Source organism: Poecilia reticulata, linkage group LG12 (genome assembly GCF_000633615.1).
Source record: "Poecilia reticulata strain Guanapo linkage group LG12, Guppy_female_1.0+MT, whole genome shotgun sequence".
In the NCBI taxonomy this organism is placed as follows: domain Eukaryota; kingdom Metazoa; phylum Chordata; class Actinopteri; order Cyprinodontiformes; family Poeciliidae; genus Poecilia; species Poecilia reticulata.
This window is the reverse complement of record NC_024342.1, coordinates 15794414-15819918: the sequence shown is the minus strand read 5'-3', so window position 1 is coordinate 15819918 and position 25505 is coordinate 15794414. Positions and strand designations below refer to the sequence as shown.

Sequence of the window (25505 nt, the reverse complement as noted above, 5' to 3'; positions counted from 1 at the left end):
GATGAATTTCTTTGTTTTCTGATTTCTTTAATAAGTGATTCTGCTCCTTATCCATCAGCACCACATGGTGGCGAGAACATAAAACCACTGAACAACAACAGTGAAGTGTTCAACAATCAATCTGCATTACATATTAGAAAGCTAGAGTAAAAAGTCATTCCTCTTGATAATCACTTTATTTATTAATTGGATATTTTCCCACCAAGAAATGTGAGATATTCACTTATTTTTTCTTTTTTTTTTTTTAAGTTTTCATTTATTTAATTATTCAATTTTTTTACAGTCTTTACTCAGAAATAGAAGGATTTGTTGGGTTATAAAATATCATCCCAAGCTTTGAAAATACAATACAATCTCTTTGTTTTTAGGTCAAAAATAAAGTCTTTGTTTTTTAAGTCAAAGACATTGACCTAAAGCCAATAGAAATATTGTTTAGAGTTTGTCACAAGCCATGTAAGTGATGCAAACACATCACTCTGTGAGACACAGTGGTGGCAGCAGAGCTACATTTACACAAGAACCTAAATCCTATTCAGAATCTCGACTTGGAAGCTTTTGTTCACAGATGTTCTCTCCCCTAATCTGACTAAAATTTAGCTGTTTAACAACAAAAACCATCCTGGGGAAACATTGCAGTTCTTAAAAGCAGGAAGAGGGATACCCAAATGGCACAATTATCCACGCCCTTGTCTGCCTCCACACTATTCCATCTAAGTTCAATTCAGTTTTACAGGGTATTGTACGTGCCTGCCCCAGTAATGGCTGCGTCAGTATTTCCAGATGTTATAATAATGGAGCCCGCTGGAAGCCTACAGGTGGTGTAGTTAAACCCTTTCTGCTTACATGACTCTCGACAGGATTTGAACATGCATTTCATGTTTGAGTTTAGCTAATTGATTGCTTTTTTTGTTGTTGTTTTGTTTTGTTTTTGTTTTTTGGATTTGACTGCATTGAAAGTGTGTTTTCCATTTACACTCATTCCTGGACTATGACTAAAATAAGTGACGTTTAACATTTACTTAGACGCGCTGAGCCCAGATTCACTCCTGGAGCGGCATGTCAGCGGCAGCAGCAGGGAACAATCCCACTGAGGAACTCCAGGTTTTACTCCATTTTCTTTTTCAATTTTTCTTTTTCTTCTTTTTTTTTTTTTTTTTTACTCTTCCAGCCATATCCATCGATTAGCAGCGTCGTTCTCCTTTTTAGTCCGACGTAATGATGGACTCGGCACCAGCCGTGCTGCTCCTGCTGTGCGGTCTGAGCGTCTCTCTGGCGGCTGCAGAAGCTGCGGGCGCGATTTTCTTCAATCCAGGGGATGCGGTCGATTATAAGGATCCATGCAAAGCAGGTACCGGGAGATTTACTCTGAAATTGTTTGTATTTGATATACAAAAGGTGCTTTTGGACAGTTTGAAGCGCAGTCCTGCCGCTGAGACTGAAAACAGCAAACGAAGCTTCACTGCACGTTGCAGTGACGGCAGCATATAGGTTTAAATTTAGGTTTATATGGATTCACTTAGGAGTTTGCAAAGTATACAGGCAATAAGTCTTAAGTCAGTATTACAAAACGTTATATTTAAATTTACAACATATTCAGATTCTGAATATTCAAACTTTCCTTGTATAACTTATGAAAATAAGATGAATTTAAAGTGCACATAAAATATATGAACTGATTGAACCTGGCAGACTTAGCTGATATGAAAATATTTAAAACTTTTTCCAAAAATGTCAGGATATTCTGATATTCATTGTTTTCTTTGTGTAATATGAGCTATTCTGTGCTTGTTTACACGGCTTTGTTTACTTTAATACAAAAGAACGCACTTTCTTTTTCAAATTGTTCAGTTAAATTAACAACATGTGTGTATTTTCAATGGTATACCAAAAGTTTACACAACTATAGAGGTTGACAGCTAAAAAAAATCTATCAAAATAAAGCAATTATTTTGATATGCAAGTGGTAAATTGCTTTTTTCTGTACAAACAACTTACCTGTATGTCTGTATTTTTAAAATACATCTCAATAATCATTACATTACATTATTCAAAGCCTTTTTTTAATCACTGACCAGCGCAATAATCTATAATTGGTAGAGAGCATAAATACAGAGCATTTTGGAAAGCCTCTTTGCCATCACCCTAATCTCCATCAGATTCAACTCTAATCCAAAATGTTAATATTGCTTCCAGTCAGAAGAAACGTGATGGTAAAATGTAAAATTTACTGTAATTTTGGGCTTAACTGGAGATGTAAACAGATATAATAGAAAAAGACTTTAAGGCTTTTTTTTGTCTCAAGAAGAGAATTAATATATTTGAAAATCATAATTCACTAATAAAATGTAATTTATAAATTTAAAAAAATGACACATACTTTCCTGTTCTGATGGGGTATTTAAAAAAAACTTTGCCAAAAGGTCAAGATATTCAAGAAAACAACTTGTTTACATCGTCCAACATGGCCAACAGTTCTCTAGTAATCAAGGGCCTCCAGCAGGTTTGGTTTCCTTTCTTCTTCCTCTCGTTTTTTTTTTTTTCTTTGTGACTTTGGGAACCTTCAAAATACACGGCTCCTCCGCTTTGAGGCAGTTGCCTGGAGACTGTGGGTCACCGAGGCCGTGCCAGCACTGTTCCTCGGCTGGACGCCGGCGAAATCCCTCATGGCCGCGGGGCACGGAGCACAGGCTCTGCAGGAGAGGCGTGGCAGTCATTTACAGTCACCCTCTGCATGACTGAGTCGACTTCAAAGGCATCCATAAGACGGGCTACATCCTCTCATTTGGACAGCAGAAGGAGGCGCTCAGAAGGAGTAACTGAAGCGAACGAGGTGGCAACAAGTTTCCTGAAAATCGAACTGGAGCACTTTAGAAATAAGTGACTGTTCAGGCTTTAAAAAGGCGTTTTTGAATCATCCCTGATTATCCATAAACTATGTATTTAAAGAAGTTGTCAGAAGATATGAGTAAACATAAACACCGTTGATTTCCCGTAAAAAAACAAAAAAGGAATGTAAGGGTGGAAAAGGTATAATTGAGATTATAAAAACAATATTTGATTTTGTTTTTATCATTAATCAGTATTTCTTTACCAGTTTTTTGCATTAAAGTTAAAGAAGGTTAAAACTTCTTCCCAGATGAGTCTGCCTAATGGACCCAGTGCAGGAAGCAGCACAACATACTTAACAATCCTTCCATGTATTTGGTCAACATTTATCTTCCCTCCCTCCTTTCTAGCCACAATCATTTTCATTTCTGTTCTAATGTGAATCATGAAAAAGCAACATTTAGTTATGGGCATTATAAGATGAATTTAATTGAATATTCATGTATTTGTGCTGTGTTTTCAAAATGAGAAACCTTGTATCATTTATACTTTGTGTCTGTCTCATAAAATCTCATTCACCGTATAAGCCGCTACTTTTTTTCCCCACATTTTGAACCATGCGGCTTATAGCCCGGAGCGGCTTTTCTGTAGATTTTTCTTCAACCGCCAGGGGGCGCTTTAGCAGGAAGTGAATCATTGGAAGCCAAAATTGGAAATCAAAGAAGAAAGTACTGATTTTCATTTAAAACAAACACCTGCTAGCAGCAGTTTCGACTGAGAAATGTTTTCAAACTTAGCCCCTCACCATGGAAACAACACAAAGAAGTTCATATGATGCAGCTTTTAAGTTGAAGGTTATCAATCTGGCAGTACAGATCGATAGCCGCTGAACGTAAACTCGGCATGAACGAATCCATGGTTCGACAGTGGAGACGTAATGCTGCGTCCAAAAACTTTGTGGGTGCGGCTTATAGCCAAGTGCGCTCTATAGTCCAGATAATACAGTAGATACATTAAAGTTTGTGCTTTTGTGAGGCAACAAGTTGGGGCCCAATTATTTAATGTTTCTTTATGTTTTAAATTTGCACAGCTGCCTTTTTGGGAGACATTGCTCTGGACGAAGAAGATCTTCGTATGTTTAAAATCAGCCGGGGCGTCGATACAGAACAACACGTTAACCACACAAACTCAGGTTCGTCTCAACAGGAAGAAATAGCGCATTTGTCTGTGAAGACGGTAATTCTGATCAAACCATTCAAGACGATATATGATATTTCCATATGCTCTTTACAGCTGGCAATTCCTCTTCCAATGACGGAGCTGCAGGCGGTCTGAGTCCACAGAGGCAGAAGCGAGCAGCCACCTCCAGGCCTGAGCGAGTCTGGCCGGACGGCATCATCCCGTATGTGATCAGTGGGAATTTTAGTGGTGAGTCCAGAGGACAGCCGTGCCTCCGTCTCCTCCAAACGTTCACCTTGGATAACCTAAATCTGTCAAAACCTAATTACAGACTTTCCTCTCAGGCAGCCAGCGCGCCATATTTCGTCAAGCGATGCGCCACTGGGAGAAACATACATGTGTGATATTCACAGAGAGAACAAGTGAAGAGAGCTACATTATTTTTACCTACAGGCCCTGTGGGTGAGTTGTTTGTAAAGAAGTGTGTAATTTAAACAAGTGGAGACAAGAATAGCTGTTACGTATTCATAAAATAAATATTTTTGAGTGTTTTTAGAGCAGTTTTTTTTTACATTTGAAATAGAATATAAATAAATGTACAGATGCTATTCAATTTTATTGTAATAAATCAGGGAAGACGGAAAGACCTCAACTTTGGGAACCTGACTGTTCAAACCCAAACCTGCTCATATGATTTATTAGAGAGCAAAAACCTAATTAATGACAAAGCATTAAAGTGATTGTAAAATTAAAACTCTTTGAGGAGCAGAGCTGTATGTAATGAGAAATAATACAGAAAAACAATAAACATTCTGAATATTTAGGGCAAAAATTGAATAAACAGATCATAAACTTATAAATCAGTATCCAAGTATAACATGGAACACGTGGAAATTCAACACTCTTTTCCCCATCTATTGAATATTAAATGAAATATTCAACTACAGGGAAATACAAAAAAAGTTTCACTTAATAAACAAAATCTTTCAAAAATGTGTATTTTGTAGCTTAAAATACGTCAAAACTTTAATTGACAGTGTTACCCATTCGGTTGAAGTAACATCAGTGAGATGCTTCTTGTAGTCTTTGGTCTCTGACACGGATTCGGAGGAAACTTTTTCAATCCTCTCCTCATTCGCAGCTCTGAATTTTTGAGGTATTTCTTGCACGTCTACCTTTTTTAATCATGTGTTTACTCTTGCTTCAGCAGTCAGAAGCCCAATAGATTAAATGTCTTTGGTTTAAACAGAGCAAACGTCCAGAAAAAAACAACATTATGAGCATTTACACCTGTTTTTGATTCTATGTAAATCCTGTTGGGATTTTCTAATTCATCCCGGCCCAGCTGAATAAATGTACAGATGCTATCTGTACAAAACTGCCAAAACTGCCGAATTTGATTCTATTTTATAATATGTTTTCTTTGCATTTTGCTGTTTACGTCTCTTGATTTTATTAGTGTTGTACAAACTGAAGTTAACATGCAACATGGGCATGTCCAAGACATCTTACAACATACTGGCTGTCCTTTTCCCACATCTCTGTATGTCAAAACATTACTTTGCTAACTTCCTACGGATGTTTACTGTGCTGTAGCGCCAAGGACACCTTTCATGTAAAACAGAAGATTTTGTGTTTAATGTGTTATCTTTTATAATACTTCTTCTAATATTCTTGGTTGCCGGTTGTGCTTATTTAATGTTAAGTTGCTTCTCCTTCACCAGCCACAAGAGGGCACAACTCTTCCCATGCTAAATATAGACATTTAAAGTCATTTTGATTCACTTTCTCTCCCAGGGACATGTTTTCCTCTGGTTTTTCTGGGGTTGCTGACAATAACATCTGTTTCGGATGTGGGCTACCGATGATGTTCCATGTTTTCTTTTTTTGTGAAACTGCGCTCATAGGCTTGACAGATTCTTCTCGTTAAATGTCAAAAAAGCAATGGCCTTCTGGAAATTCATCACATATTCACATTCAGAAGCAATTAAGGATGGCTGTGGACGCTTTGCTGCCGAACAGATGCTGCTCCTACGTGGGGAGGAGAGGCGGCGGGCCTCAGGCCATCTCCATCGGGAAGAACTGCGATAAGTTCGGCATCGTGGTTCACGAACTCGGCCACGTGATCGGCTTCTGGCACGAACACACTCGTCCTGACCGTGACGAGCACGTAAGCATCGTCAGAGACAACATCCAGCCAGGTACTAAGGTAGTAACCGTGTCACTGCACAGGAGTTTCTGTAATTGTAAACGCAGCTTGCTGATGCTCTGTTGCTCCCACCGAAAGGTCAAGACTATAACTTCCTGAAGATGGAACCTGGAGAGGTGGACTCTCTGGGAGAGGGCTATGACTTTGGCAGCATCATGCATTATGCAAGGAACACGTTTTCCAGGTGGGTCTGCCAATTTTCCTCTGCTTTCTTTTTCTCCACCGCCTCATGTTTCACTTGTCTGTTATTTGGGTTTTGCTGAGCATACGTTTTCTTTTCATTTCAACACATTTCACATTAACAAGTCATAAAACCAACTCTCTGAGGAATTTATTGATTTAATGGTGACTCACTCGTTCCTCTGTATCCTGCCTCTGACTCACTGTCAATCATCAATAAACTCCTTCATCTGCCTGACATTAGACTAAAAACATTTTTTCCAGCGATGAGCCGGTTTAATGGTTACTCGTTGCAGTGTTGTGCAAAAGTTGTTTATTTGATAGTGAAGTGTTTTGACCTAAATCTTAACCATCACACTAGATTGTGACATCTGAGCTTTTGATCACTTCTTCAAACTTACTCAGCATTAAATTCTTTGGTTTTTTGATGAATATTTTCTTTGTCGGTCAGGTCAGACAGACATATCTTGGTTGATTTTGAGTTGTGCCAAGGAAATTAACAGTGATTCTAAAAGATAGTTAGAGTTTCAGCATTGTTTCAGAATCTAACTTTGTTATTCCATCCTTACAACCCTATATCTGACTTTTCTGTTCGGTTCCTTGACCTTCATGATCCCGACTGCTCACTAATGTCTGTTATTAAACCTGTGAGGCCTTCAGAGAACAGCTGGGTTTATGGAACTGTATTAATTTGAAAAGTAGTTTGTTGTTCTACAGTTTATTTTAGCAAATTTTGCCTTGAAACACTTGAAATCGTACAGAAAACAAATTCAAAGTAGACAAATTGATTTTCTCTTGTCATTATTCGTGTTTTGCTTGCCATGATTGTCACGATCCTTTTCCTTCACGTTTTTCTTTCTCTGTAACATCCATCCATCCATTTTCTTGCACCCTTGTCCCTTGGTGGGGTCGGGAGGGTTGCTGGTGCCTATCTCCAGCTAACGTTCCGGGTGAGAGGCGGGGTTCACCCTGGACAGGTCGCCAGTCTGTCACAGTGCAACAGAGACACACAGGACAAACAACCATGCACACACACTCTCACCTAGGGGCAATTTGTAGAGGCCAATTAACCTGGCAGTCATGTTTTTGGACTGTGGGAGGAAACTGGAGTACCTGGAGAAAACCCACGCATGCACAGGGAGAACATGCAAACTTCATGCAGAAAGACCGGGGCCGGGAATCAAACCCAGAACCTTCTTGCTGCAAGGCAACAGCTCTACCAACTGCGCCACTGTGCAGCCCTCTCTGTAACATAGAAATGATTAAACTAATCATTCGCTTGAAGCTGAAAACGTCCAAGGTGGATAAATAGTTTTGCAAACGGCTTTATTAACAAGACATCAAGTCAAATATGAGACCTGATGTTTGTCTCTCTTTTTCGCCTTCAGTTCATCAAGAACCTGCCGTGTTGTGACAGAAATGTTTTCTCTCTTAAGCATACTGTTGCTCCTTTCTGATTCTGCTTTGGTGTTTTACCCCCGTCACTGCGTCAGGGCTCTGGGTCGTGGCGGCTTGCCACTTTAAATAAAAGTCCAACCAGTTCAGGCTTTGTTGAACAATTTGGGGCTGGAGTGGCTTTTCTCTCTGGCATTCAGGAGCGGGCTCCACTGAGCCGGCTGGCACCGGCCAGCGGCCCCATTCAGAGCGCTCTGTTTACACATGCCTGTCATTCATCGTTTTATCGCCACGGCAACCGAGCAACAGCGGGCGCTGTAAACCCAGCAAGGGATTATTACAATCATTAAAAGTATCAAGGTGCTGACAAAGTAGTTGACAAATTCCGGGCGTAAATATTTTTGCACTTGTGAATAGAGTTTTGTAACCTTAATAAAATGAAATAAAAACTTCTGATTTGGGTATATCTAGAAGGGAATGTGTTTGTGTAAAAAAAAAAAAAATCCAAGTTATATATCGACATATAAGTCAGAAAATGTAGTAGTAAATAAATGTTTGTGTATTGCCATTGATAAGGATTTATGTGTGTAAAGAATTTTTTTTTGTCTTTTTACAGATACAAAGCAATTCTATTTTCCAACTTTACAAAATACAATTCAAAGCTACAAAGTCTGATTTAGTACAAAATATGTATTTAAATACTGGGGTGGAGGAGAACCTCTATAAGCTGAACATCAACCCAGCTAATCCGTATGTTTATTGTCAGGGTTATAGTTTTTGTGCTTTTTGGGCAATAATCAACTTCTACATGGTTCTTATGTTTTAAAACTCTGCAAGCATGAACAGATTTGTACTTTGTGTGAAACAGAAGCATCTTCTTGGACACCATCTTGCCTCGTTACGATGTCAACGGTATTCGACCCTCCATTGGACAGAGGACAAGGCTTAGCGAAGGAGACGTCGCTCAAGCCCGCAAACTCTACAAATGTGCAAGTAGGGCATAAATAAATAAGATATAAAGTCCCATAAGTCATAATTTTGGCCGTGACTTGTCATCTTTGTACAATTTTTTATGTCCTTTTTTTGGCAGGATGTGGGGAAAGTCTGCAGGACAGTGCTGGAAACCTTTCTTCTCCTGGTTTTCCAAACGGATACTCAGCATACACTCACTGTGTGTGGAGAATTTCTGTCACGCCAGGAGAAAAGGTGACTTTTAAACCTACATCTGTCCCTGCAAAATGGGTGCATGTATTTTATAATTGAACCTCTTTGATACACAATAAGCCTGATTTATTTCATGTTGGTAAAAAAAAAAAAAACATATCTTGGCAATTGTATAATTTGACCTACATATAAAAACATAAATGATAAGAAAATTAAATAAAAATAACAGCATGAACATGTTGGTAGGCCTGATGTAATGGAGACCTTTACAATTGTACCAATGAGGTGCATCTAAACAAATAAGCAAAATGAGATTTATTTCAGTAATTCATTGGAATAGGTGGAACTCATCTTGAAAGTGATGAACCTTTGGAGTTTATTTCTGTTGATTTAGGTGGCTGTGGTTTGCATTTTCTTAGAGTCAGTGCAAGTTTTTACTGCTGCAAGTAAACCAGTTTCTTCTGCACTTTTTCCTTCCACTTAACTTTACATCCAGGATACACAAACCTATGCTACATAAAAAGAAGCAGAATAAACAGCCAAACCGTAAAAACCAATCCAAACACGAGGTTTGAGTCTTGCTTAGCTCATAGTTATACTTTTTTTACAATCAAAATATACATGTGGCCATATCTTCTCACAATATCAGTAGTAGCTATTTCTAACAATTTATTTACATTTTGTAATTTTTTAAAATCTGTTAATTTAAGTATCTTTTTTTTTTTTACTTTCAGAAGTGAAAAAATGATCCATGACAATCATTGCCATGTGATTAAATGAGCTAATATTTATCATTAACTACATTAACATACTATGCAAAAAATATAGCAAAAAATGCTTTCTTACCTGAGTTTACTCAACTAAATAAATAACCTGAAAAACTTTCTACAACTATTCTACAATTTTAAAAGATGAGAAAAGGTCCAAATAAATGTGGGAGTCGCTGAATATCCAAACATTTAAGTTGTTATTGTGAAAAAAATTATGTTTACCAGTCATGCTTCATCCTCGAAGTCCATCATCCTGCAAGTTTCAGGAATGTCCCTGGTTCAACACATTAAATGGTCAAATTACCTCCTTATCATGCAGTCGAGTTCTTCAGGGTCTTGCCACTGAATTAATTATTTGATTCATGTGTGATAAAGCAGAAATGCTAAAGAACTGGAGTTTGAAATCTCCGTTTGAAGCGATTAATTTAGGTCAGAGTCTCATACATCCTTGGTGTGTAAATTTGGGATCAACATTTTAACTCTTTTGGGTTTTAGAAATGATGTACACATTTTAATCTGATATATTTACATGCTGTTATGCTCAACATCTCTCCTCTGTGTCCCAGATTGTCCTTAATTTCACTTCCATGGATCTCTTCAGGAGTCATCTCTGCTGGTACGACCATGTAGAAGTTCGAGACGGATTCTGGAGAAAAGCTCCCCTAAAAGGTCTGATTGATGCGTGTTTTACAAACTCCATATTCAGCAACTGTTTAAGGATTTTTGTGACTTTTTTGTACTAACTTGAAATGTTCTCTTCAGGGCGTTTTTGTGGCGACACGACTCCAGATCCGATCATCTCCAACAACAGTCGTCTTTGGATCGAATTTAGAAGCAGCAGCAGCTGGGTGGGCAAAGGCTTCTCTGCTTCTTATGAAGGTAAAACACCAGAACGATACTGATTTAAACCCATTTTAACAATTGTTTACAAAGATGACGTCCAGACCAAATACAGAACCAACAATGTGTCCGTTTTTTGACTAACTAAATAAAAATGACCTATCATGCATTTTTATGTTTCCATATTTTTAAGGTATTCTATTTAGGGATGTCAAACTTAAAGGGATGCAAATGTTTGCCCCATTTTTCATATGTTTATTTCTTAAAATGGTTTTAAAATATGAATTGAGAATCTTAGTAATTACTGTAAAATGACAGCTGGACATTATCTATAATCGAAGGGATAAACAGTGAATGAATGGTTGTTCAAACTAACCCTGTCAGGCATTATCCTGCCCCCTGCTGGAATGCTAGTGTCTAACCACTTGAGCCATTTTCTCTATCTGCTTTTATCTACACTGTTATTAAACATTTATTAAGCATATTTCAACTTTATTATTTTCCTGTTACAAATTATTGCCATAATTTGTTCTTCAGTACATCAATGGTACTGGTGATATCAGGACCTTCTGTCTCCATTTACCTGTAGTTTCGCTTTTGGCATTTGAATATCTTTGACATCTTTGAACCGATTCGGTCCTTGATCTGACCTCTCTGCAGCCATCTGTGGCGGGGAGTTGGCGCGAGATAGCGGCCAGATCCAGTCCCCCAATTATCCTGATGACTACCAGTCCAACAAAATGTGCGTGTGGAAGATCACAGTGGCAGAAGGATTTCAAGTCGGCCTCACATTTCAGTCATTTGAGGTAAAAATCATATAACAATACGAGAAAGGTTGAACATCTCTGTGAAAAACACTTAGATCACAAACATTTTGCTGATTTGAATTAGCAAGACCTGCTATTTACAGAAAGAATTAAAAAATGCTTATTAAATGCATTTGATCTCAAACAGTCAAAGAAGGCCTCGTAAGGAGTCGAGAGATATTTCTTGCATTATCTGTGAGTAACCCGAACAGCAGCGGCGTTCATTTGTATCCTGACTGCAGATTGAGAAACACGACGCCTGCACCTACGACTACGTGGAAGTCAGGGATGGCGGTTCGGACAGCAGCCCACTCCTCGGCCGGTTCTGTGGCTACGACAAACCGGAGAACCTCCAGAGCAGCTCCAACCAGCTCTGGCTGAAGTTTGTCTCTGACGGCTCGGTCAACAAGGCTGGGTTTGCTGCCAGCTTTCTAAAAGGTCAGAGAGGCCCTCCAGCAACAAAGTGTCTACACGATTTTTAGAGCTTTAGGACATATGGACACTGACTCCAGTTTTGTTTTTGATTAGAGATGGATGAGTGCTCCAGAGCTGACAACGGGCACTGCGAGCAGCGCTGCATGAACACACTGGGCAGCTACAGATGCGGCTGCGACCCCGGATTTGAGCTGGCAGCAGACAGACGCAGCTGTGAGGGTGAGAGCAGGCGACAGATCATGTCTTTACTAACAAAGCAGGACATAAGGTCTCATTTGGAGGACTTTTCTCAATACCTTGTAAAAATATTCATAACCCTAAAAAGTTTTCAATAAAACAAGGTTTTGATGAGCTAATATGAAGCAATGCACAGTTTTGTTCTTTTTTTATTCGCTTCAGTATTATTTTCAGAGTGGCGTTACAGTCAGAGCAAAATCAAAGTGAAGACATTATTGTCTTCAAAAGTGGCCCGTATGTTGAAACGTTATTTAATTTATCTTTCAAAAAGATAAATAAAGTCAAATTAATTACTTGAATGCAAATAAACATCACACTTTAACTTCACATATGTGCATTACTTTGTGATTTGCAATAACATAAAATCCCAAAGGATACTTATTACCACTTAATACTTCAAAAAAGTGACAAAATTATTGTCAGTGTAGCCTGTTATATTATTATGTCAGCCATTATAGTTCCACAGTATCCATAGATAAATAAAGAATTTAATATTTTAATTAAAGCAACATAGTGCACTGTCTTAAAATCCAAAAGATTGATGAAACACTCCTCTTTTACCATTTTACCACAAGGGGGCAGCATTGACCTGTTGCAGTATCTCAAAAGTCAATACTTTTGTTCATCCGAACAACAAAAAATCCCTTCTGTAAACTCAGCATGTACATTTATTTGTTTTTTAATTACCTTAAAAGAAAAAGGTTGTTTACATTAGTTCCTTTTTTTTATTTCCTCACATCCAGTGAAGTTTATTATTATTTCAGTAAATCTTAAATCTTTCCTTTAATCTAATATTCTCACTGGATTTTAGCTTAAGGAGTAAACAAGGAGTTGATTTTAGAATACTTCACATACAGTTTTTTTTATCTAGCTTTGAAAACATGTTCTAATTAATTTGGTATTAAAAAAAAAGATAAAGTCATAATCTGCTGACCTTGTCATTTTTTCAGACTTGTTCTGGACAAGGTTTACTAAGTCAATTTTTTTTTTACCAGATTAAGACACATTTTAATTATCCCATGTTTAGGTTCAAAATGTTTTTAAAATCTCATTTAGTTTTCTACATTTCAAAAGTTTGCATGTGGTTTTAATTATTATATTCAAAGTAAAAAAAAATAATTTTGAAGTGCTTTAAACATGAGCCGTTTATGTTAGTTCAAACATGTAAGACTAAGAAAATGTATTTCTTCATTTACATAACAAATTCTGTTTAAGAACAGAAACAGACACAGACACATTGATCAAAATGCACTCAGTAAAATGCCCTGAGTACCAGTTTTCCCATTTAACATCTAGTTAATCGATGTGTTTTTATCAGTTCTATCAGGAGTTTTAACCTCGACATCGATTCAGCTGCTTCACGCTGAAGCTTATGCGACTGTTTTCACTTTGTCACGCATGAGTTCTTCCTCTGAAATCCTTTCTTCTCATTTCATTCCCTCCAGCAGCTACCTGCGGCGGCTTCATCACCAGCCTGAATGGCTCCCTCAGCACCCCAGGCTGGCCCAGAGACTACCCCCACAACAAGAACTGCGTGTGGCAACTGGTGGCGCCGGCTCAGTACCGGATCACCCTGACGTTTGACGGCTTTGAGACGGAAGGAAACGACGTGGGTTCGGCTCAGATCAGCATGTAAAGTGTTGTTGTTTCTGCCGCTTCTCGCTCAGACGGAGTGATTGTGGTTGTTTCGCAGCAGGTGTGTAAGTACGATTACGTTGAGGTGCGCAGTGGGCTGGGCGTCGACTCCAAGATCCACGGGAAGTTCTGCGGCGCAGAGAAACCCGACGTTATCACCTCGCTTCAGAACAACATGAGGATTGAGTTCAAGTCGGACAACACCGTGTCCAAGAGGGGCTTCAAGGCCCACTTCTTCTCTGGTGAGCAGCCGGTAAACGTAAGAGATTCCTGATGCAAGAAAATACCACAGAGACGTTACACAGGTACTCTGCCTGTGATTTGTGTGCTGAAGATATTTTATAATTATTCGCAAGGAATCAACTTAAAGTGTTTTCAGATTCAAACTTCCTTACTGCTTTTATTTGAAAATGAGTATTTAGTCTAGAGAATATTGCATTTTATGGATGGGTTTTCTCAAAAAAAGGAACAAATAAACACTGTGGTTTTACAAGACTATAACAAAGGAAAGAAAATATATTTATTTTAAAAACATGTACCATTTATTGCATTTTCCTTTTGTTCATCAGATAAACATACTCCCTTTTTTGTTTTTATAGACTTTTACTTCAGTTAGCTAATATGTTTTATACTATAAAAAATCAAAATTGAACACATTGAACACATACACAACTCCTGTACTTTATATGAAAGAAAAGAAGTTAATTAAAAAAGTTTGTCAGGTCAGAAAGCACCAAACCGAACTGAACCCCTTCAGTTTTCTGAATAGTAAAAGTATCGAAACAAATCATCACTTCTGTTCCCCCATTAAACTCCAAAACGTCACCAAGTCTGACCTTTTGAATTTGCAATATTGGTTCATAACAACTCACTACACAACAAATCCCATCTTACATTATATCATTAGGTAGAAACCGTCTAGGCTTTGTTTCATATTCACTTCAAGTTTACACCAAGCCTGTTTGTACATATTTTTCTGTGCTGAAGACAAAAACAAAAGTCCAGCAAAAGTCTTTGAACATCTCCACAGATATAGACGAGTGCTCCAAAGGTAACGGAGGATGCCAGCACGAATGTGTGAACACCTTTGGGAGCTACAGGTGTCAGTGCCGCCGTGGGTTCATGGTGCACGATAATAAGCATGACTGCAAGGAAGGTAGGCAAGTTCAGATCAACTTGTTATGCTAAGATGACTAGCATTTACAGTCACAGTGCAGATCTCAGCTGGATTTAAATTGTTAGATTATTGTTGCTAAATTGCTTTAAAAATCTTCTGGCCTTAATGCGACATAGATGCTGCATCATACAATTCCATTCTGGTGTGATTTTTTTTTTCTCAGTGTTGAGCTGTGATTGAGACACTGTAAATATGGATTGTATGTTAGAATTCAATTTCAAAACCCTCTTTATCTGGAGACTGGAAAATCAGTTTAATTGCCTAATGTTGCGAATTTACATCAAACCAGAATTTTTGTCTTTCGCATGAGCTGCTTCTCAAAGAACAATCTCCACTTAATTTAATATTTGCTTGACAGCAAAAACTAAATAAGTGATATAATTTAAAATAACTTCAGGAAGTAAGGGGTTAAGTGAGTTGTGCAGAAAGAAATACTGGTAAACCTCAGTAAACTGAGGAATGTTTTCTACTAAAGAGAGCCCCAAATCCAGAAAACAACTACTCCATGTTATTACGAATAAAGAAGCTTTTATGATCTGTTTAATTATGAGGCGTTCTTGGTTTTTCCCATTACTTCACATGGCAATTAAGCTCTTCTAGGGAAAGGTGTTTCTGCAATCAGAATCCAGTATTTTCCCCTGACATGCCGTTTTGTTTTTGTTTAGCTGGCTGCGATCACTTCGTAAACACCGTGTCCGGCACAATCAGCAGCCCCAACTGGCCCAATAAGTATCCCAGTAAGAAGGCCTGCACCTGGTCTCTGTCCACCACACCGGGCCATCGGATCAAAATCGTAGGTCGCGACTCGGACTCTGTGATTCGGTACGAATGAAAACACCCACTTACAATTTGTTTGAAAATCTTTCTCTCAGATTTTTAACGAGGTTGACATGGAGGCTCATCTCGAGTGTGCTTACGATCACCTGGAGATCTTCGACGGCAGAGATGTTCGCGCCCCGACGCTGGGCCGCTTCTGTGGCACCAAAACACCCGACCCGGTTACATCCAGCGGCAACAAGATGTTCCTGCATTTTTTCACCGACAACTCGGTGCAAAAGAGAGGATTTGAGGCTTCGTACAGAGCAGGTGGGGAAAGTAATTTATTCACATCCACTTATTGGCAATTAGCTAAAGAGATAGCAGCATAAAAATCTAAAAGTTATCAACAGATTTGTGTGAAATTATTATGATGGGGGGGGAAAAAAATACCTGCTGAACTCTTACATTTTCTCATATTACAACTACAAACTGCAATATATTTTGGGACCTTACCACCATGATGACATCCAGGTGGCTGTCATGATGAACTGTTATTTTGATTCGGGTGTGTTAAACAAAAAAAAAAAGATGTTGATTGACTCAAAGGACCAAAATAACAGGATAATTTCTGCACACTGCACATTTCTAAAAGGTTTTTGAAAACTGCATTATTTTGATCACTAAAATACATGAATGAGTTCGACAAAATATTAAAGCTCATGGATACAAACACGTAAGTGCGGTGACCTAATATAGGGCTGCAGAATAAACTGTAAATATACCGTCACTGCTGAGAAGATGCTGTTTGAGGGAAAATGCTCATCCAAAGGTCTCTTAAAAAGGTACTGAAAAAAAGCCTGAAATGGTAAATTGCAGCTGGGGGAAAAGAGTCGCCAGAAATGTGACATTTTAAGTGTTTCTTGCATTCTTTCCACCCTTTTACGAGCCTCTCGTCTTGACCCTCTAATTTTGTGGTCGTGGATTCCCAGAATGCGGAGGAAGCCTTAAAGCCGAGGTCAAGACAAAAGACCTGTACTCTCATGCACAGTTTGGAGATAACAACTACCCCGGCGGCTCCGACTGTCTGTGGGTGCTCACCGCCGAGAAGGGCTACGGCGTGGAGATCATCTTCCAAGTGTTTGAGACTGAGGAGGAGGCGGACTGCGGCTACGATTATTTGGAGCTGTACGACGGCGCTGACATCAAGTCCCCCAGACTGGGCCGATACTGTGGATCAGGGGTAGGATCTCTAATAATCTTCTTGATCCCATTCTCGATGCCTAAGCGGGTTTCAAAATGACACACGTGGGGGTTTTCTGTTCCCTCAGGTCCCAGAGGACGTCTACTCAGCTGGAGACGCCATCGTTTTAAAGTTCCACTCAGATGACAGCATCAGTAAAAAAGGCTTCCACGCACGCTACACCAGCACGAAGTTCCAGGACACGCTACACACCAGCAGCTAGGCCCAATCGCAGACTCCCATCTCCCAACGTTCGGACGGTCACACCCGTTTTCAGGCGACGGGTAAACGCTCGGCTTGATACCACAAACACCACCATGAATACTTTACATCTGTAAGACTAATTGAAACCATACGGAGAAATCCGTCTTTGCAGTCAGAGCTGTTTAGTTTCAGAGGCAGTTACGGATTCATAGTGGCCGCCTCACTTTTTAGAAACTGGTTACAGATACACACTGGATTGAGATATAAAATGTATATATTGAAATATAGTTTGCTGTGAGTTTAGATTTATAAAACCATCCGAAGGAGACATCAGCTTTTAAGAATATCATGTAATTTTAAGCATTTGCGAACACTGAAGGAAGAATTAAATCATCTTCTGGATTTTTTTGTTTTTGTTCGTTTTAACGTGAATGGATGCAGTGCGACTCAGATGCCTGAGTCAGCTTTGTTGACTGAAAGATACGTTACTGATATTTATAATCAAAGATATTTAGGGATTTTATTTACTCAAAATTTCCAATCTCCTTTTTTTTTCCTTTTTTTTGTATCTCTTGACATCATCTGCTGCGAATACAAAGAAAATATGAAGCTGCTGAAGGGAACACAAGTGGCAAATTGTGAGAAAGAAAAAAAAAAGCTTTATGGATTGTGCAGTAAAAAAATAAATAAATGCAATTACTGAAAATGATACACTCTGATGTCTGTAATTAATGTTTAGCAACATGCTTTCAGTGAATAACTGTTATTATAGCAGCTACAGCAGTCATTTGCGGCACTCTTAACGATGTGAACAGGAAGCTTTGAAAATAAACAGCAGAGTTTTCCATATAAATGTTTTCTGTTTTCCAGAAAACAGAAAACAGAAAACTGTTTTCCATATAAATGTTTCTCTCACTGTGCATATGTAACTGCTGGCCTTTTACCTGTAGCTAATTCCTGATTTCTGAAAATCAACAATTGTATTCCTTACTTTCTTTCCCATTTTGAAGAGTGGCTGAGAGAAATTTGTCTCCATCTTGCTTCATCCCAACACCAAATGGAAACAGGAAGTCAAAGATTAGGCCCATTTTTAACAATCCACAGGGTTTCAAATACTTTTCTTTGCATAGGACTTGTTGGGACCGCAAATGTGAAATCTGAAATGTTGCTAAAACTATTTTTTAGTTTTAGCAACATTGTGCTAAAACTAATGTTGCGTAGAACGAAACAATTATCACAATTTCCCTCAGTGTGAGGGAATTTGCCCTCACACTGAATGCATCTGCTAAATGCCTATGTTAAGTTATTTATTTCTCTAAACATTTCAGAGATAGATTATGCTACTGACATAAAAGATGAATTTATTTAAAGCCATCTTATATTTTTTTACCAAGCGTGCTAAAAAAGTGGATATCACTGCAGGTGGACTAAATTGAGCTTTGTATGAATCAGTTTTTGAATAAAATTATTAAACATAGATATAATCAGATGCGCGAAACAGACGCATTTAAAACCTGAGTTACTTTTACAGGCAGAGGAAGAAAAAAAAAACTACAGCTATTTAAAAGTTTTGTATGTTCTTCATTTATTTCCATCTGACATTCATGCAGCGTTTATTCTTTTCAATTTATTCTGAACTGCTTCACAGTGCATAGATTCAAACCATCGAGCCAATCGTGTTTTTAGGATCAAAGGTTTTACATTTTCACTTATATTTCTTCAAAATTAAAATACACATGTACAGATGAGCAGGGGAGAGATTATTTCATCCATTCTCAGTCAGTTGATTATACACAGTTTGAAGCACAGCTTCTCAAAATTAAAACATGGAGCGGGAAACATCCCACAAACTCAACCGTGTGTTTCAGAAAATGCTGCTCATAATGCAGAATAGTGTTGAAGTCAGATTGTTTAGGATACATAAAGAAAATAATTAATCAACAATATTTTACAAATGTTTTTTGCATGTATAATACTGCATAAAAGTTTGAAACCAAACGGTTTCATTACATTTTCTTTCCAAAGAGTCAGACTTTCTTGTTATCTTTTAAAATGCTGTTGATCGTCAGTTAATTCTCTATGACTTTGGACACATTTTGCTAATTGGCTAATGTTTAAGAAATGATAAGAAAAGCGTAGAACGAAACAATTATCTGCTGTTGATTAACAGAATCCAAAGTTTTTCAACGAGGAAAAAGTTCAAACTGAAAGAGGTCCATCACCCTTCAGTTTATCTTCCACTGTATGCTGGAGTTTTAGCAAATATCTCCTATAAAATCAGTTTTTTGATGCTGAAATTCTATTTTGTTTTTTTTTTTTGGATATATTTTAAAGGTTTCGTAGAGACTGCTTAAAAAGTTTACAAGAAAGTCTTGCATACTGCAAGAAAAATATAAATCGGTGATGTTTAACTCATGACTTTTGCACATTATTGTCAGTTCATAGCAACAATTAGTTTCCTCATGTTTAACTTCAGGCATGTTTACTTGCTCTCTCTTATTCCTGCGTTTAGATCTTTGGTAAGAAAACCTTGAGAGGCTCATTTTCGTGCACTTTATCCAGGAAGCCGAGGTTGAAGTAAGGGTACAGCGTCTCTGTGAAGGTCTCCCTGAAGGTGTAGAGGTGGGTCATGCTCTCTGCGTTGTAAAAAGACACCAGGCCCCGCTTGTAGTCCAGGTAAACCCCAATCCGGGCCAGTGGCTCCTCCAGGGACAGGACGGTTGGCGGGGATGTGCCGGCCATGTATCTAACACCATAAGAGAGGGTGAGAGTCCAGAAGCCGTTGGCTGGGAGGGCCTTGATGACTCCTTTTCTGGGAACCGACTCCCTGGCGACCCCCACCGTCCACACAGTGCTGCTGTAGACCTCGATCTCCCAGTAGTGTCGGCCGTGAGTGAAGCCCTGACTTGCGAGCAGCGACAGGGCGGCGTTGAACCTGTTGGGGTTGTCCTCCACGGTGTGGTTGAAGGTCTGGTAGCGGACGCAGGTGAGGGAGGAGCTCAGGCTGAGCCACGGGTTGGCGGTACTGGAGTTAAACGTAATGGCTGCTGGAACTAAGCAGAGGGACGTTTTTTTGATATGACACAGCGCCTTGCAAAGGTATTTGTATCTGCTAACTTTTCTCACGTTGTGTCACATTGCGACGTCAAACTTTATTTTAAAGAAATTTACGTATTAGTTCATAATTTTGAAATAAAAGATACATTTGAAAACTCTGATTTTTCTAGTTGGAAAACTCAAACTGGGCCAGATTTTAAGGGCTTGCAGGAGTCTAGGGCCACTTTTTTTTTGTCAGACCAAAGACAATTTTTGTTTGTTTTTTTAAATGAATGGTTGTTTTGCATTGCACTTTAGATAAAATTCATAAGCCTATATCAAATGAATTGTATTAACATTTTGGGATTTTAATGAATATAAGCCATACTCAAGCATTTGAAAATTAAGATAATATAGTAATTTATGGGGAGCATGTTAAACCAATCATGCATCAATTTATGTATAGGACTATCTTTTAGTGTATTGTAATTTCCATTAGAAGAAGAATCTTTCTGAAGTGAAAAGGGCACCAAAACTACCTCCTGCCCAGGGCCCACATTCTTGTAAATTCGGCCCTGCTCACTTTCAAGATTATTATTTGCAAAAAATTTGGATTTTATTAATTATTTTCCTTCCACTTCACAAGTATATGTTACTCTGAGCTGAGTCTTTATATAACGTCCCAATAAAACATGTCTTTGCTGTTGCAACACATAAATAAAGAAAAGCTTAAGCAGGTGTGACACTGTAAGTTCAGCTGCTCAAGATGAATATCTGTACAGGTGAGTAGTTCAGGAGCCCATGTGTTGCATGCATTACCTGGATAAAGGCTTCCCCTCATAGACTTCCAAACTCTGTACTGCAGAGGCCCCGCAAAGCGGCCCTCACACAGACTTGGTGGTGTAAAAGTCGGCTTCTCAAACTTGAGAGAAGGCCTGCCAACAACATCAAGCAATGAAAGGAGGGAATAAAGTCACATCTTTCCAAGGAAAACACATCCTAAAGTTTCTCACACTCACCTCTGAGGAAGGGCTTTGATGCTCTAACGCAAGGAGCAGCAAGAAGCACAGGAATACACACACAAACAGAGAGAGAGAAAGAGGGAGACCGGTAATTAGTTGTTTTTTTTTCTTTTGGATTTGAAAGTAGAGAAATCTTTTTTTTTCCACATTACATCAACGTCTGAGCTCATGCAGTCCCACCCTGCGGGATCTCTGTGGCCTGGGGAAAGTCCCACAGCTGAAGCCAGAGATAGAGTGGCAACGTGCCTGAGCTAAAGTCCCTTATTCTCCCCATGAGAGGGTGAGATTACTGGCCTGCATCCTGTCTGAACTCTCTGAGCCCTAGAGTCTTTTGTTTTTAAGTGGTTGCTGATATTCATCTGATATGGTCAAGCGTGTGTAAGGCCTCTTAAGAAACATGCAACACAAACTCTGCTCAATCAAATCTGGAATGTCTGAGGCGTTTAAAATGTTAGTGCAGATTCCCAGAAGTGTATGTTTTGGCAAAAATGAGACCTTTGTCCACCTCCTTTATAAAAACAAATTTAGAAAAGAAAAAAAAAAACTTTATTGAAACCAAGAGCTCAGCATTTTTCCACACTAACCGGCCCCACGGCTGACTCATCATGCTGGTAATAACTTCCAGATGAGTTGTTCTACACTGTGCATGAATTTCATACGGCTGAGCTCACCCGGAGCAAGATGAACGGGTCCTGTTCTTTGAGTTTGTCCTCTATCTCGTGGACGGCCCTCTGCAGGCGGGAGATCTCCACGCACAGCAGGGCCTTGTGCTCGTCCAGGCGGATCAGCTCCCTGCGCTCCTCCGTCTTCAGCTTCACCTGGAGGAGTTTTTCCTCCTGGTACAGGAACTGGTGCAGGTCGCTGAACTGGGCCTCGATGCGCTGCTTCAGATCGGCCGTGTGGTCCTGGGGTTAGACACAAAGGGAACGGACGATAGCAAAGTTTAGCAAGGGACTCAGATGAGAAAGGCTTTATGCAAATGATGTGTGCGTCAGAAATATTTTATAAGCATAAAATAAGCGTCTGGCACTTTTAAATATTTTGTTTCTCACAGGAAAAATATTTTTTAATCGTTAGAAACCATTAGCTGCTAACTATGCTAGCGTTAGCGTGCAGGATACTGGTGCAAAACTAACAGCCAGTTTCAAAGTTTTCTAACAAAACTGGACGGCATTTGGTCATCTTTCAAATGTAAAACACTTAGACTCAATCTGCTTTGAGTCCCAGTTTCGGATTTGAGACTTTTATTTGTGAAAAGACAAAAAGTGAGCAATTTTAGGAGCTAACTCATAACACTTGCAAAGGCAGTGTGAGATGACTTTAGAAAGCTTTATTCTGTGTTTATAGCCTTCATTATTTCAATAAATGAAAGCAATTTTGGGTTGGAAGCAGAGCCCCAAAATGTATGATCCTCTGAGTATTGAAAGACTTAGACATGAAGGAACATTGGTCATTGGAAATAAGATTTTGTTTTCGTTTGTGCTTGATCCCACCTTGAGCTTTTTAACTTCATCTTCAACCTCCCTGTCACACTGCAGCGCCGTGTTGAGCTCCACTTTTAAGGAATCCATGGAGCTGTTAAGAAATCCCTGCAGGAGAAACGCAGCAAAACACCTGTGACTCACTGCAAACACAATGGCACAACTTTCACAGGGGGGAGGAGGGGGTTCATCAGAGAAATCAACAAACTGCAAACCTGACATGACAAAAAATAAAACGTTTCACTTGATCTACTGCACTGGTACCTAGAAAGTATTTGCCACCAGATTTATTGCATGCAAACCTGGACCCTGCAGATAAACTTGAATAATAGCAACCTGAAACATTTATTGCAGAAAGACGCGATCAGAGAGGAACTCACCCTGTATTTCTGCTCAGCCTCCTGGACACACATCATGGTGTGGTTCCTGTGCTCCTGGGACACGCCACACACCAAACACACCAGCTCCTGGTCCTCCTCGCAGTACAGCTTCAGCTCCTCCCTGTGCCTGCTGCAGCGTGGGACGGGAGCAGGAGCCCTCTCCGCACACCCCGCATCTGCCAGGCATCCCGCGCTCTCGCTCTCCTCCAGACCGTGACAGTAGCTCTCCACAATGTTGGCAACGATGCGGTTGGGTCGGTAGCTCTTCCCGGGGTACACCTTCCTGCACTGAGGGCAGGAGCCCGTGCCCCCCTGGCCTGGACCCCGCGGCCCCGTCCAGTAGCCCTTGATGCAGCCCTGGCAGAAAGTGTGATCGCAGGGCAGGGAAACTGGCTGCTTGAAAAGATCCAAGCATATGGAGCAGGTCAGATCTCTGCTGATTCTGTTTGCTGAGCTTTTGGCAACTTGGCCAGCTATGGGAGAAGGTCGCAGCTTTTCCATTGCTGCTTTCACAGAAAAATCTCCTTCTTTGGGGTTCCAACTCTTTTTCTCAGACTTTGTCCCTTTGTTAAGTCTCTCCAAGTTTTTCAGATAAACTGACTGGACTTTCTTCACTTCTTTCTGGCTGTTGCTCATTCCTTTGCCTTTGTTCTCACTACCCGTGCAGCTGGACCCTGGACGTCCTTCCTCTCCTGCAGACTGCGACCACTCTCTCTGGCCTCCAGTCTTCCTGTTGACTACTGGGAAAATGAAGTGGGAGGCGCAGAAGCAAGCTCAGTCTCAGCAACAGATAGCAAAGGGGATCTCATTCGCCCCCCTCTTCCCCTCTCAGACGTCACATAGTCAGGAAACTGAGGCGGGCCAGAGATATTCTTTTCTTGGCCTGTTTGATCCCTGAAGTCTATGCAGAAATTCCCGTTTCTCTGAACTCCATAAGCCCACAAAAAAGTAAATCCAGTCACTGTGCGACATGCGTGTCTGTGTGCGTTTGTATTTGTCCCACTAACAGAGCAGAAATAGCTCTATGTGTGATGTTGGATGTCAGGTTTCCTGAATCTTTTCATGACAGCCCTCCCCACCCTCAGTCAAGACTAAACAAAATCATTAAAACAGTCAAACAATGACATGGAGGGGGGGAAACTGCAGGAAGTGAAGTTCACAGGGGAAAAAAAGAGACATCCTGCATGAAATCATAGTTTCCTGTCTGGATGTTATTGTGCATAGAAATGACAAAACACTTCATAGTTATACAAGTCGATTTTGCAGAACTTTAACGTATGTAGAGTTTTGCCAAAGTATTTATTCCCCTGGAACATTTTATCATGTTATAACTGAAAACGTCTGTGTTTTCTCTTTTTTTCAATGTTTCATGAGGTAAATGAATTGTGAAGTGAAAGGAACACAATGCATGGTTTGTTTCATAAATATAAAAAAAGTCCAACTCTGTTTCTCTGATAAATCTAAATAAATAAAAACCAGACCAGCCAGACAGCTCTGCAAAGTATCGACTCAGGATGATGAGTACAAATGCACACCACACTTTTTAGATTTTTATATATTTTTTTTTGTAAAAAGTCTTGGAAAACAATTTCTTCTATTTTACTAACATACCACTTGTTGGTTTATCCCAATAAACTTTAGGGAGCTTTGTGGATACAATACTACATAACGTCAACTTCCTGCATTAATATTTTTGCACGACATTGCATGAGGTTTACACAATCTGAGGCTTTGATTGCATTGGTTCAGTAAATGAAGTTTGTTCTGAAGCGAGCTAACAATCCTCGGCAGTTTACCAGAATTACAAGATGTTACATCAGGCTCTGTAAATTAACTCAGTCGGTCAGTGTTTGTTTATTGTAAACATACTTCTGGGAAGTAAACTCAGAATCAGATTACGTCAGCAAACTTGAGGCTACACCAATAAGGCTTTGTTTTGCTGAATACTTGTCAGGCTGATGAGGCAGATTTTTGATTAATCTTGAAAAACATCATCTGTATGTTTTCTGGTGTGCTGTTTATAATAATATTAATAATGAATGTTAATTTATAAGCTTTAAATTTTGATTGATCAAATAGCAATGTTCCAAAGTACATCTCTGGCAATAATGAACAATTATATGTGATTTGTGGGCATCTAAAGCAACTTGCCCCTCTCTCTCAGATTCAACCATATCTGGACTGAGCTGTGTTCATGGTGGCGACGTTATCAACAGAAATATTGTTCTTAAAACAACCATATGGGAACCATAAAACTGTAGGCCATCTCTTTTCAAAGGTGTGTGTTTTGGTTCAGGTTTCACATTGTTTCAAATCCTAGAAACTTTCAGAAAGTGCTTTGTGTTTATTATTTTACCTCACGCACGTCTGTCTGTCCAAGAGGAAGTTCCTTCAAGTGTACACTTTGCAGGACAACCCCTTCGCTGGTTCACTACAGCCCCTTTGGAAGGATGGCATGCTCAGTGGCGCCCTCTTGTGTTAAAACTGAGAACTAAAACAGGATTTGTAATTTATTTAATTGTGATTTAAA

At 39.4% G+C, this 25505-nt stretch overlaps 2 protein-coding genes across 10 annotated transcripts; one reads left to right on the top strand and one right to left on the bottom strand.

The window, feature by feature from the left end:
* Positions 1-739: 739 nt before the first annotated feature.
* LOC103473707 (bone morphogenetic protein 1-like) lies at positions 740-17765 on the top strand. Of its 9 annotated transcripts, XM_017307805.1 has the most exons (22): positions 740-815; positions 1024-1101; positions 1207-1348; positions 3917-4018; positions 4120-4254; positions 4350-4467; positions 6028-6206; positions 6293-6398; positions 8658-8782; positions 8880-8995; positions 10290-10392; positions 10486-10602; positions 11224-11369; positions 11612-11807; positions 11898-12023; positions 13487-13650; positions 13735-13918; positions 14707-14832; positions 15519-15646; positions 15726-15939; positions 16602-16852; positions 16941-17765. In XM_017307805.1, exons 2-22 carry the CDS (start codon positions 1057-1059, stop codon positions 17073-17075), a joined length of 2958 nt encoding a protein of 985 aa, XP_017163294.1. In that variant the 5' UTR covers positions 740-815; positions 1024-1056; the 3' UTR covers positions 17076-17765. The 9 variants fall into 9 exon arrangements, with proteins under 9 accessions (XP_017163294.1, XP_017163298.1, XP_017163296.1 ...); XM_017307809.1 differs by lacking the exon at positions 1024-1101 and having other exon boundaries at positions 800-815; positions 1169-1348; XM_017307807.1 differs by lacking the exon at positions 740-815 and having other exon boundaries at positions 833-1101; positions 13490-13650.
* Positions 17766-18616: 851 nt separating this feature from the next.
* On the bottom strand, positions 18617-24032 carry trim69 (tripartite motif containing 69). The gene is made up of 6 exons (XM_008424135.2): positions 22976-24032; positions 22608-22703; positions 21786-22019; positions 21112-21134; positions 20912-21027; positions 18617-20109 (listed from the first exon to the last, which is right to left on the bottom strand). The coding sequence occupies exons 1-6, from the start codon at positions 23609-23611 to the stop codon at positions 19565-19567; spliced, it is 1650 nt and encodes a 549-aa protein (XP_008422357.1). The 5' UTR covers positions 23612-24032; the 3' UTR covers positions 18617-19564.
* Positions 24033-25505: the final 1473 nt, after the last annotated feature.

Excerpts from the sequence above, each read along its gene's own strand:
- trim69 (XM_008424135.2), bottom strand. The coding sequence starts at position 23,611 with ATGAGCAACAGCCAGAAAGAAGTGAAGAAAGTCCAGTCAGTTTATCTG. Across the intron at positions 22,020-22,607 it reads ATGAAGTTAAAAAGCTCAAG|GACCACACGGCCGATCTGAA; the intron begins GTGGGATCAAGC and ends GTCTAACCCCAG. Across the intron at positions 21,028-21,111 it reads ATCAAAGCCCTTCCTCAGAG|GCCTTCTCTCAAGTTTGAGA; the intron begins GTGAGTGTGAGA and ends TGTTGTTGGCAG.
- LOC103473707 (XM_017307805.1), top strand. The coding sequence starts at position 1,057 with ATGTCAGCGGCAGCAGCAGGGAACAATCCCACTGAGGAACTCCAG. Across the intron at positions 4,255-4,349 it reads GATCAGTGGGAATTTTAGTG|GCAGCCAGCGCGCCATATTT; the intron begins GTGAGTCCAGAG and ends CTTTCCTCTCAG. Across the intron at positions 13,651-13,734 it reads TTGAGACGGAAGGAAACGAC|CAGGTGTGTAAGTACGATTA; the intron begins GTGGGTTCGGCT and ends GTTGTTTCGCAG.